Source organism: Nycticebus coucang, chromosome 1, assembly GCF_027406575.1.
Source record: "Nycticebus coucang isolate mNycCou1 chromosome 1, mNycCou1.pri, whole genome shotgun sequence".
In the NCBI taxonomy this organism is placed as follows: Eukaryota; Metazoa; Chordata; class Mammalia; order Primates; family Lorisidae; genus Nycticebus; species Nycticebus coucang.
In genome coordinates, this window is record NC_069780.1 from 66450565 (window position 1) to 66463898 (window position 13334).

Below are 13334 nucleotides of genomic sequence, written 5' to 3' on the forward strand. Positions count from 1 at the left end.
AAGATGAAGATTGTTTACCAGTCATCAGGTTTTTCAGCAGTAGGATCTGGGATAAATTTTGGTTCATCATCAAGCCAGCCATCAGGTTTAGTAACACTTAAATCTTCTATTTCAGCAGGTTCACTCTCATCCCTGCAAATATAGCATTTTATGTTAATCACTAATTACTTCAAAAAGCTTAAAAATGCATGTTACAAAATTTAGAAGATACCATAAAATTATTTCGTACCTTTTTGTTTTTGTGCTTACTACTAAATCCTTCATCAACTTGGCCCTTTCTACAATAGATTCCCTATTGTGTTCTCTGCGTACACGCATCCGTGTTTATATTATTTTTTAATACAAATGATAGTATTCTATGTATGTATGTTAGAACTGTGTTTGCCACTTAAAAACTCAGTCAACTCATCAACACATATATAGTGGATGCCTAGTATGTGTCAAGTCTGTTCTAAGAGCTCCATACGCACACACACACGTACGTATATATTTGCTTCCTTCTTAACAGCTGGCACAATTTTGTACTAAAATTTTACTATTTCAAGGCTAGGCATAGTGGCTCCCACCAATAATCCTAGCACTCTGGAAGCTGAAGGTTGGTGCGTTGCTTGAACTCAGGAGTTCAAGACCAGCAAGAGTGAGACTCTAATAAAAATAGAAATAGACTTTACTAAAAATAGAGAAATCAGTCGGGCATCATGGCCAGTGCCTGTAGTCCCAGCTAAGGTAGAAGGATCACTTAAGCTCAAGACTTTGAGGTTATTGTGAGCTATGATGCCACAGTACTCTTACCAAGGGCAACAGAGCACAAACCAAAAACAAACAAAAAAACCCAAACTAAATAAAAGCATAGAGTTGCTTTACAAGTCAATAAATAAAATTTTACTATTACAAATAATGCTATAATAAATATCCTGAAATATATATATTTGTAAGAGTATGTACATTTAAAATTTTTATCATTATCTTCCAATTATCCTCTGTATAGAGTATACTCCACTTCCAGTTCTATAAGCATCATATAAAAATATCTATTTTCCACTATCCCTGCCAAAAGTGTTACCAAACTTTTAAATTTTTGCCTATTTGATAGGTGAAAAATGGTATTTCACTATACTTTTAATGTTTAATAACATAAATATGTAAAAATTATTTTTCCTAGTTCATTACCTTTATATTAGCCCTTTATCACGAATTGAAAATAATTTTTCCAGTTTCTCATGTCTTTTTTTGCCATATACAAATCATTTATTTTCATGTAGTTGTACTTATTGTTTTCAATGAATTTTGGATTTTATGTCATGTTTGGAAATTTATTCCCAATTTCAATATAGTTCTTTAAAAACTTTCCTTTTTATTTTAAAAAATAACTTAGAAAATAAATTCTAAAGTACCTAAACATAAAATATAAACAGAATTGCTAATATAATTTTCATCTTTATAAAAAAGTAGAAGTTTAAAACAAACTTCATGATCTTCCAAACAAAACTTCAGTTATAAAACATAGTGAAATAATCAACTCTATAAATGTACAGACTTGTACATATACTTGGCTGATGTTATCTTGAATCTCTACGTGCTCTGAGTAACCAGAGGTTAAAATTTAATGGAGTATTTCTTTTAGCAATTTTTTTTTTTTGGTTTTATATTGCGTTTATTCAGTGTCTGCCACTGATGGCAGCATGGCTTATTCTTTTCAGACTCTTAGCCCCTAGAACCTACAGTTTGCCTGTTATTCACTATGGGTGGTGTGTGCTGGTGCTGTGATTAGATTGTCACTCCTGCCATCAGGAGACCTGCTGTCGTTAGAACTGCAGAATGTTCCTGACTACTTCAACATAGTGGCTGTCCGGGGGCGGCTTCCTTTGACTCCCAGGCTGCAGGAACTTCTTAATTGTAGGGATGTTGCTGATACGTGTTTTAAATGCCGTTAGCAAAGGGAAGTCAGAAAGAGCAGAAGCATCCAATTCTTCCACCATTAAAATAGCTTCCAGCAATTGCACATCTGCCCAACTGAATTTGTTGCCAACGAGAAAATCTTCTCCTTGGTCTTTCAAAATCTTTTCAAAGACGGGCAAGTAGCGGGTTTTAGCTTTCTTCACCACTAAAGCCAAGGCCTCCTCTTTTTCTTTAGGGGGTTTGAAGGGAGCCACTGCTATCATCATCATCAGATCCAGGGTGCCATCTGTGTACATGTCGATCCTGACTCTCTCCTTCAGGTCCTTCCCGTAGAGGTCATACTTAGCAGCGAGGTAGCTGAGGATGGCTCTAGTCTGCGTCAGCAGCATTCCATCAATTTCAACCAAAGGCACTTGGCCGAAAAGCAGGCGTCCATCTTTCTGCAACTTTTCATATTGTTCTCTTGTTTCAAAAAATTCTTCTTCAAACTCCACTCCAGCTGCAGCCAGCAGCCAGCGGATAGACTCCATCCTGCCCCTGCCATGGAAGTAATAGAGCTTGGGTTTGGCTGACATGACTCCTGCCTCCTCCTCTCCTCGGCTGTGTCTCACGAATGTCTTTTAGCAATTTTTAAAACAAATTCTGATACATTTCACCAATCAGAATGAGGTTGTTAAGTGCAGTTTCTCTCATTTAAAGGCAAACATACTCTTTATGGACAAAAATATCTGAAGCAATATTAGAAAGCCTCCATGGAAGTATGTAGTCCTACCATTTCTGAGAGCCAGAAGGTATGCATGAAAGTGATTAACCGATAGTGACTTTTTATTTATTTTTTTAAAACCCAGACTTCTCTTCCTACCTTGTACAAGTTACTTCCCTATTATACTATTTGCCTGAAGGCAAAGACATTTTCACTACTAATCAGTATCTTTCTTGACTGAAAGAAAGTTAACAAGTCAACACTTTGGTTTTCCAGGAACTGTATGTTCTCAACAGGCAGTAACCTCAATGTTTACAGAACATAAAGAACTAGGAAAAGACAATTTTTAAAATAAAGCACAAAGAAAATAGTTTAAAATTAACGAACATATTTCCAAAGATTTATGAGATAATCAAAAGCAGTCTAACACACAATTAAGGGGAGTTCCCCAAAAGAAATATTTGAAGAAATAATGGCCAAATATTATCCAAATTTGATACTAACTAAAAACCCACATTTTAAGAATCTCAAAGAACCCAAATCAGATAAGCATAAGAAAATTACGTTAAGGTACAGCAAAATCAAACTGTTGAAAACTGATAATGATAAATGAATCTTAAAACCAAACTAAGAACAAATGACATATTAGGTAAACGACAGCAAAGATAACAACCGAGTTCTCATTAGAAGCAATGCAAGCTCTATAACTTGCATTGTTGTTAATCTATCACTATGCCTAATTCACAAATTAAACTTTATGATAGGTTTGTGTGTATAGGAAAGAAAACATAATATTTATTGTGTTTGGTGCTACCCTTAGTTTCACGCACCCATTAGGGGTCTTATAACATATCCCTCCACAGATAAGGGGGGCCTACTGTATCTTGATTTATAATTCACACCATATAGAACAATTAGAACAGAGTTTTAGTGAAAATTATTTCTCTAGAAGAAAAAAAAAAAAAAGAAAATCACTGTGAACTTAATTTAGGCAAAGATTTCTTTGGTAAGACTAAAAGCCTGAATTATCAAAGTCCAATTGTCAACCTATTGGACTTCATGAATAATTTAAACTTCACACTTTATGGGGGCAAGACATGATTGCAAGAGGGACTTTACCTAACAATTGCAATTAGTGTAACCTGGCTTATTGTACCCTCAATGAATCCCCAACAATTGAAAAAAAAAAAAAAAAAAGAAAATTAAGACAAGTCCTTGACTGAGAGGAAATATTTGTATACTACTTATCTGTATCAATTGTCTATTGCTGCATAAGAAATTACCCTAAAATTTCAGGGCCTGAAAGTAAGCATCTCTATTATTGCATAGTTTCTGTAGGTCAAGGACCTGGGGACAATTGACTTAGATCCTCTCCTTCAGGGTATGGGACAGGTTGCAAACCAGGTGTTGGTCAGGACTGTAGTCTTGTGTGAGGTAAACTATTTCTGAAATGGTTTTCCAGTGATTCCTATCTTCTGGTAATGTATACCCATGTATGGGCTGGGCCTAATAACTTGCTATTAATGAACAAAAATTAGTGAGGGGATGTTTCTTCTGAGATTAAATTATAAAGACATGAATTAGCTTTCTGGGAAAAACTTACCAAGAACTGAGTGGTTTCCAATGACAGAAGGTTATTGTCTCATAGTTGTGGAGGACAGAAGTCCAAAATCCCAGCTGTTGGCAGGGCCAAGCTCATGGGAGGGTCCTTCCTTGCTTCTTCCTAGCCTCTGGTGATTGTTGGCAATCCCTGGCATCCTTGGCTTGTGTGTGTATCACTTCATCTCTGCCTCCTTTGTCACATGTAATTCTTTGTACAAATGTTCCTCTTAGAACACCAATTAAATCAAACTCTAGCATGACCTCCTCTTAACGTGATTAGATTTACAAAGACCCTATTTCCAAACAAGACCATAATCACATGTTCTGGGTAGGCATGGAGTTTTAGAGAAACCTGTTAACCATGTTCTTTTCACTCCTTCTCTTCCTCTACTCCTTGATTCATGTGCTAAAAAGAGCTGGATGTTGTAAGCTACTCTACGGAAAGGTGAGGAACTCTGCCATGTGGGAAAACTCTCTCCAATACCTAGTAAGGAAATGAGGCCCACAGTCCAACAACAATAATTCAGTCCCTTCAGGATTTACATCCTCTCAAAACTACCTGACAATGAAAATGTGTCTGTCCCCAGTTGAGCCTTAAGACAACTACAGTCCCAGCTGACTCCTTTTTTTTTTCTGTTTATTTATTTATTTATTTTTATTAAATCATGGCTGTGTACATTAGTATGATCATGGGGCACCATACGCTTGGTTCATAGACTGTTTGACACATTTTCATCACACTAGTTAACATAGCTTTCGTGGCATTTTCTTAGTTATTTTGCTAAGACCTTTACATTCCACTTTTACTAGGATTCACATATTCCCAGCTGACTCCTTAACTGCAACCTTGTGAGAGACTGAGAGCCAGAGGGCCCAGCTAAGCTGACTTAGAAACTGCGAGATAATAAATGTTGTTTTAAACCCTTAGTTCTGAAGTGATTTGTTACATAGTAATAGATAACTAAAATATGTATCCAGAACACACATACTTTCAAAACATAAAAAAAACTTATGACAAATGAATAAAATTGAAAAGGTATTTCATCAAAGAAATATGAATGGTCAACTTACGAAGGTGGTCAATATAGGGAAGTGGTCAACTATGGACATTTTACTATATATGAAAAGATGCTCACTGTGATTAGTCATTAGGGAAATGCAAACTGAAACTACAAGAGGATATCTCCAAAGGAAAACAAACATACAGAAAAACAAGAACAAAGCCAGAGATGTTGTCAGTGCAGAACAACGGAACTCTTATACAATACAGATGAGAATGCAAACGGTACAGCTCTCTGGAAAAGTTTGGCAGTTTATCGTAAATTTAAACATGTATTTACTGTACAATTCAGCAGTCTCACTCCTAGGTAACTGCTCCCTCAGAGAAAAATGTTATTTCCACACAAAGCCCTGTCCACAAATGCTTATCTCAGTTTTATCCGTAATTGCCTCAAACTGGGAACCACCAAAATTTCCATCAACATGTGAATAAACACATTCAGAAATATCCCTGTAAACTACTGAGACATGAAACAACACAGATGAATCTCAGAAGCATAATGATGAAAGAAGCCAGATACAAAAGCTACGTATATTATATAATTCCATTTTATATGATATTATGGAAAAGGAAAAACTGTAAGGACAGAAATAAGATCAGTGGTTGTTAGGGGTTAAGGATAAGGAGGTAATTGATTATAAAAGGATATGAGAGGGCGGCGCCTGTGGCTCAGCGGGTAGGGCGCCGGTCCCATATGCCGGAGGTGGTGGGTTCAAACCCAGCCCCAGCCAAATTAAAAAAAAAAAAAAAAAAAAAAGGATATGAGAGACATTTTTGGGATAATGGAAATATTCTCTATCATTGATTTTCAATCGGTGTGCTACGGCACACTGGTGTGCTGTGAGAGGATCTTACTTTTGTAATGCCAAATTTTAGAGATCATTAATTAAATTATTTTCAAAAAAATTCAAAGCACAGTAAGTATATTCTTTTATTTTTCACTTTTTTCTTTGATTAACATAATGTAAGTGTGCTATGGAAAGTTTAAGTATAGGTTCAAGCGTGCTGTAAGATAAAGGTTGAAAAACTCTGTTCTGTATCATGATTGTGATGACAGCTGCATCATTCAATATGTTTATCAAAACACAGAATTGTATCTCTAAAATGAATTTAACTGTATAGAGATTATACCTCAAGAAATCTAAGAGGAAAAAATGCAATTAGAACCCAGTAAATCTTAAAAGGTTAATATTTGTTAACCAAGGATATTGCAAGGTCAGTCCAACACTAGAAAAATCATCCAATATAATTTACCATTTTAAGAAAATAAAGGAAAAAACCCCATAGAGTCATCTCAATAGATGCGAAAGAAGTATTTTACAAAATTCAACAACAAATCATGGAGAAAAAAACTTTCTCAGTAAACTAAAAGTCATCTCAATAGACGCAAAAGAGGTATTTAACAAAATTCAACACTCAATCATGGAGGAAAAAAAAAAACTTTCTCAGTTAACTAAGAGCAGAACTTTTAAATTATTATTATGTAGTTACTGATATTCAAACACTTATTCAGTTCCCTCCCAATTGTACCAGAGTTAATCTATGTAACTAGTAGAATACAGTTCAAATAATGGCATGTTACTTCTGAGATGAGGTTATGAAAGATACTGCAATTTCTGTGATGGTTCTCTCTCTCCTCCTCTTGAGAGAAGCCATTTGCTATGTCATGAGCAGACCTAAACAAAGGCCCAGGGAAAAGAACTGAAACTTCATTGTTTTCATCATGTGTATTCTAAATTCTCTTTCTGTCAATCATTTACAATCGCCAAAATGTGGAAACAGCCTAAATGCCCACCAACCCAGGAATGGATTAACAAGCTGTGGTATATGTATACCATGGAATAATATCCAGCTATTAAAAAAAATGGAGACTTTACATCCTTCGTATTAACCTAGATGGAAGTGGAAGACATTATTCTTAGTAAAGCATCACAAGAATGGAGAAGCATGAATCCTATGTACTCAATTTTGATATGAGGACAATTAATGACAATTAAGGTCATGAGGGGGGAAGGAAAAGCGGAGATAGGGAAGGAAGGAGAGGGGTGGGGCCTTGGTGTGTGCCACACCTTCTGGGGCAAGACATGATTGCAAGAGGGACTTTACCTAACAAATGCAATCAGTGTAACCTGGCTTATTGTACCCTCAATGAATCCCCAACAACAACAACAACCCCCCCCAAAAAAAAATTATAGGCATTATCTGAAAAAAGAAAAGAACTGAAACTTCTTGTCAAGAGCCACTTGAGCAGGTTTGGAAGTGATCCTCCAGCCCTTGTCAATCTTCAGGAGACTACAGCTCTGGCCACTGGTAGCTTCAATGCAACCTCATGAGAGGGCATGAACCCTTCAGCTAAGCAACTCCCAGATTCCAGGTGAGATAATAAATGTTTGTTGTTTTGCTGCTAAATTGTTGGGTAATTTGTGACATAGCAACAGATAATATGGTGGGTTCAATACAAAAAGACAGATATCTGCTTATCAAAACCGTAATTAAGGGCTACCTGATCAGTAGGAAAATAATAAAGGAATAAAAGAAAACAAGATCTTCATAGAGAACTTAGAAAATATATTAGAAGAACAAAGAATACCTCAGAAAATGGAGAGAGATATAGATATCTCTCATTATCTGAACTTAAGCTATGGAAACTCAGGAACCAAAAATATTTCTTTCAAGGAAAATATTCATAATCCTGTAGAGTGGAAACAATACAAAACTAAGCTAGTGGAAAATTTGAGGTTAAGCACACTGGTTGGTACGAGTGAATCTATATAGTTCTATAAGATGTCAAGGCTACTTTAAGATCAAGTTATCATAACTGAAAAAGACTGCAACTATGTTATTCATACACATACACATACTATAAAGAATTAAAGTGTTGGTGTTTTAGATTCATGAAAATTTCCCCCATAGCACTGAAGGCATGAAAAGTAGACATATATTGGAAACACAACAAAATTAAAAAATAAAATAAAAAGAAAGAAATTTAAAAAGCAGGGAAGTGAAAAATTCATTTTAGGAAATATTTCACCTCAAATACTCAAAATAAGTAGCTCTGATATTTAGAAGACTTAAGCTTCATTGGTTGTAAACTTCACTTATATTTTATGTCTCATGACTTAAATATGTCAAATAATGCTTTGCTACTGAATTCTTTGCTTACCAATCCTCTGGTTTGACGGCAGAAGAATCAGGGATTTTTGCTCTTTCATCCCACTCATCAGGTTTTTTATCATTGGGATCATCAATTTCTTTGGGAGGATTGATGGGAGGAACTACATCCTCTAGCAGGCTTCCTTTGTTTACAACTATTTGATCAATTAATACCTCGAATGTATTATCTGGATTCATCACTAAAAACCAATTTAAATATTGATATTATGGTTATCATTTTAATAGACATTTTAAAGACAATGTTCTAAATAATGAAACCACCCTAAACTTCATGGGTAACATTTTTTCCCATTTTCCCAACCAGAAACAAAGGAATAACCAATGTATTAAATCAAAACATGCTGAAATCACTAGATATATGAAATATATTTACATATGTATTTTTCTAAAATTAAGATAAAAATTTTGTTTAGAACTGAATTTTTAATAAGAATGCTCCATTATGTCTCAAATAAAAAATGCCCAAAGCTAGCTCTGTTTGGGACTCATGACCAGTCAGCTTCATTCATTTACAGTTACAGAATATAGCCCAATTTTCTTTAGCACTTTTACATTTTTTGAAACAATCTCAAACTTAAGGAGTTGCAAGTACACTTAGAAAAACCTTACGACTTTTTCCTGAGCCATTTAGGTGTAAGTTACTGACCTCATAAATATCACCCTTGAATAGTTTATTGTCTACTTCCTAAAAACAAGAACATTCTTCTACATAACCACAGTCCAGCCACCGAAATCAGAAAATTAACAATGATATATTATAATTTGGTAGAAATTTTTGAGGGTTCATTGGCATTGGCATTTCAAATTTGGTGATTCATATACTTCAGTGTTAAATATTTTATTGGTGATTTAAAATATTCAAGTTTATACTTACCTGCATATTTGTTTCAAGGTAAACTCTAGCCCTCTAGAAGTTCCCAAGTCAAAAATGTTATAAAGGGACTCCCAATATCCTTTGTAATGACAAAAAGACCTCTCCTCCTGTAACTATTGGGTCATTGGATAAAATTTGGATCTTTGGGAAGAATGATAGATGAAAATAGATGCCTAACATTACTTTCAGTGAGTGAAAGAAGTTAGGGAGTCATCAGGATCATTCTGACTTAGTTAAGTGGGCTACTATTTTCTAAAGAAATATTTCTGAATATTTATGGCCTCTGAAGAAATAACAATGTCCAGAGGTTTCAGTCACAGAAATGCCAAATTATTCATATCAAAATCAAATAATGTAATTTATATACAAACTCAAATAAAGCAAAGCCACATTCAATATTTTCTCCCTTCTTTTTTCTCCCATTTCCTCTTATTTTACAGCTAAGATTACTAAAATGAAAGAAAAAAATCAAGATTGAAAGTAAAGCTAAAGGTAACATACTAAATACAAAAAAGACTAAATCTTTCCTTATCCAAAAAAGAGAAAAATCTTATGAAGAAAGTTTTCTGAATAAACTTTGCAAGTGAAATCAACTTTTAAAAACTACTGTTAAAATAAAAATGCACATGTCAAAGGACACATACGTGGAAAAAAAAATCTCTGCTTAAAATCTTTGGCCAAACAATTTTTCATTTAGAAAACTTTATTTAAATGAATCTACGATAAAGACATTGAATTATGTAGGATCATATAAAGTTTGTAAAGGCACTATGCATAACTACAGAATAATACAAAAATATAATAGTATTGCAGAAAGATACTTTAAAAGAAAAAAGTAAGTAATCCCAGCACAAGGATCAAAATTTTTGTGTAGAATAGTAAGAAAAACATTTAAAAGTCAGACTTGAATTCAAATTCCAGCCCTACCAGTTACTTGTTCCCAAGGACAGGTTATTTAACTAAACTAAGGCAAAAAAACACACCTTAACTACCCCAGCATGGTTCCAAACAAGGTGCCAACCATAAAGTATGGAAGATGTCAAGTGATTAATGAAAATTAGCCCTTTTTTCCTAGCCTTTCCCTATCTGCATGCACAATTTGCCTAGAGGCCATCATGAATTGTGCCTTTAATTTGAATCTTGCAGGCGGCACCTGTGGCTCAAAGGAGTAGGGCGCCAGCTCCATATACTGCAGGTGGTGGGTTCAAACCCAGCCCTGGCCAAAAACTGCAAATAATAATAATAATGATGATGATGATGATTTGAATCGTGCTTTCTTTCCTCGTTTTGATATTATGTACCATTTCTCCCTGTTGCTAAATATTTTTATTGTTACCATCTTAGTAACAGACAGAAACATCCCCTAACTGTAACATTTAGGTTGCTTCAAATTTTCAGTATAGTTTCACTCCTAAATTACTTTCTTTCTTCTAGATTATTTATTTTGGATAAATTATTTGGATGATTTCTGGAATTGTGGTTTCTGAAGACATATGAAGTCTGACAAGTAAGTTTGTGAACTTGCCACCGTGTGTTTAGGTTGGCAGCACCCATACAAACAACCTGGTAAGGTTTCATAATCTTAGTTCAGGGTCTGACATCTATGTTCATGTCAACACGTGGCGGTGTCTTGCTGAGAAGCATTCATTGTTGTTGTGTGTTTTTGTGTACCACTAAGAATGCCAAAGCTTAAATTAGAGCCACAAACATTACATTTCTTGTTAAAGTTGACGAGAGTGGAAGTGAAACCAGGGACATCTTAGTCCATGTTTATGGGGATAATACCATGAAGAAAACAGCAGTATACAAATGAATTTAATGTTCTTCTGAGGAGAAAGAAAGTGTCACTGATGAAGAGAGGTCAGCACGGGCAAAACGAGCAGAACTGATTAAAACATTGTAAAAATTCGTCATATTATGCATCAAAATCATCGACTGACTGTGAGAAGCACAGAAGACCAAATAAACTTCAATAGAGAAACAGGCAGGAAAATCATAACTGAAAATCTTGGCATGAAAAGGTATGGTCCTTGCCTCACAACAATGCACCAGCTCACATGGCACTGTCTCACTGCTCCATGATTGTATTGGAACACCCTCCCTACTCACCTCATCTGGCCCCCAATGACTTTTTTCTTTACTCAAGATAAGTGAAATATTCAAAGGAAGACATGTTAATGGATGACATCCAGGACATAAAGGGTAAATATGATGATGTCTCTGATGGTCATTTCAGAAAAAGAGTTCCAAAATTGCTTTGAAGAGTGGACTAGCCACGGGCATTGGTGCACAGCTTCCTGAGGGAAGGGGAGTACTCAAAGGTGACTGCAGTGATATTCACCAATGAGGTATGCAGTAGTTTTTCTAGGATGAGTTCATGAACTTAATTGTCAGACTTCATAAACCTCTTAGGGCCTTTGATTTATATTACTAAATTCCTTTGACCAGGTTTGTACAAAGTCAAATGAAGCTAATTTGTTTTGTTCTCATTTTACCTTCTCATTATATCTAATTTATTTGGTTTTCCCTGAAATGTCCACTACTATGTTCCAGAAAAAGTTTTATGATGGTATATCTGATATTAAAGATAAAAAGGGTATTGCCTTAGCAGATAAAATGAATGTTTCTGCAGCTGCAGCCTTTGGAAAGGAAATCAACATACCTTCCTCTTGAATGGAACTGAGACCTGAGAAAGGAAGCTGATAGAGTCACGTCAAAATGTCCTACTAGGTTCTGATCCACTGTGATTTTAAGTAATGATAAGTAGACCAAAGCTCTATAACCATGTGTACTCAAGAATGACAGAACCCTTTATAATGTACCTCTACCCCATATCTATTCAACTTATTTACTTAAGTATATTAATATTTAGTTGCTCAATGCTTTTCCTTTCAAAGTTAAGTATGTGCCATGAGCCATCAAAATAATCACAATGGCCTAGAGAGTAAAGTCTAAACTTTTCAGCCTGGTTTTAAAGAAGATTTCCTCTTTATTTTTTAGTCTTCTGTTTTTTATAGGTCGACTGTCACAGTACCTAACATGTCCTCTTCTCCATTGTCCTCCACATTCTATCTACAAGTCAAGACAAGTTCAAATAAAATCTTCACTAGATTTGCTCTAAGTCTCCAAGCTGGAAGTATTAGATAATATTGTTTTTGAAGTCTTAACTGTACCACATCTCCATCTCTCATATTATTTTCTACCTGTGCTGTCATTATGCACATTCTATTTTCTAAAAGAGATAAGCTCCTTAAGGGCAGGATTAGTGTTTGTTTTCTTCTAAAGCACTTGCCATTAATATATAGGTAGCAGCAAATAGTTGTGAATGAATGAATGAATTAAAAGGATATACCAAGGGTGTAAAGATGAGTCTTCCTGTCTGTAAAGAATGTTTTAAGGTCTACATCTGGAGGTTTGGCATGTTTCTCTTCAAAAACTCCAGTTTTGGGATGTTTATGTCTGAAGATAAAATGAAGTTTATAATCTTCTCCACATTTATCTGGTCCAAACATAATAGTATAGGATGTTTTATCATAAAAGTTTTCCTTCAAAGAGAGATCAGTGTTGGGATTAGTCCAGAATTACAGAATATTTATTGAATTTCTCTATTTTATCCAATAGGCAGAATTTACAAAAATATATTTAATAATAATTCAACAAAGAATTATTTAACACAAGTGACAATAAAGGATGTGGGAAAATGATAAATTTTACTTCAAAGTAGATTTAAAAAACTTACACACACATACTACTTCCTTCCTGAAGATGTAAGACAGAGGCTAAACCCACCCTAGCAGCACCATAATAAGCTTCATTTACTTTATGTAAATCTGTATTGATATGTTATTGAGAGAATGGAGCATCAGAGGAAAGTATACTTATGACCTGAAGACTAAAATGATTATCCATCACTATTATTCAAGAAATTCCAGAAAATGACTTCTTCGGCATAAGATGAAAAGAAATTCAGACACAGAAACAGACACAAAGACAAGCTCCCTGTTTTATTACTAGTAACTTCT

General features: G+C 34.8%; 2 protein-coding genes across 4 annotated transcripts in view; both read right to left on the reverse strand.

Annotated features, from left to right (window-relative positions):
- CLGN (calmegin) overlaps nt 1-13334 on the reverse strand; it is a 68158-nt gene that overhangs the window by 19386 nt on the left and 35438 nt on the right. For all 3 annotated transcript variants that reach the window (XM_053581985.1, XM_053581996.1, XM_053581990.1), the window contains exons 7-9: nt 12665-12857; nt 8428-8617; nt 19-132 (exon numbers count right to left, since the gene is read on the reverse strand). In XM_053581985.1, the coding sequence (XP_053437960.1) occupies nt 19-132; nt 8428-8617; nt 12665-12857 (497 nt within the window). The remainder of the gene's footprint in view (nt 1-18; nt 133-8427; nt 8618-12664; nt 12858-13334) is intronic.
- On the reverse strand, nt 1637-2479 carry LOC128579829 (glutathione S-transferase A4). The gene has a single exon (XM_053582007.1). The coding sequence runs from the start codon at nt 2472-2474 to the stop codon at nt 1806-1808; it is 669 nt and encodes a 222-aa protein (XP_053437982.1). The 5' UTR covers nt 2475-2479; the 3' UTR covers nt 1637-1805.

What these genes read in the sequence shown, in the direction of transcription:
- LOC128579829 (XM_053582007.1), bottom strand. Translation starts at nt 2,474, where the DNA reads ATGTCAGCCAAACCCAAGCTCTATTACTTCCATGGCAGGGGCAGGATG.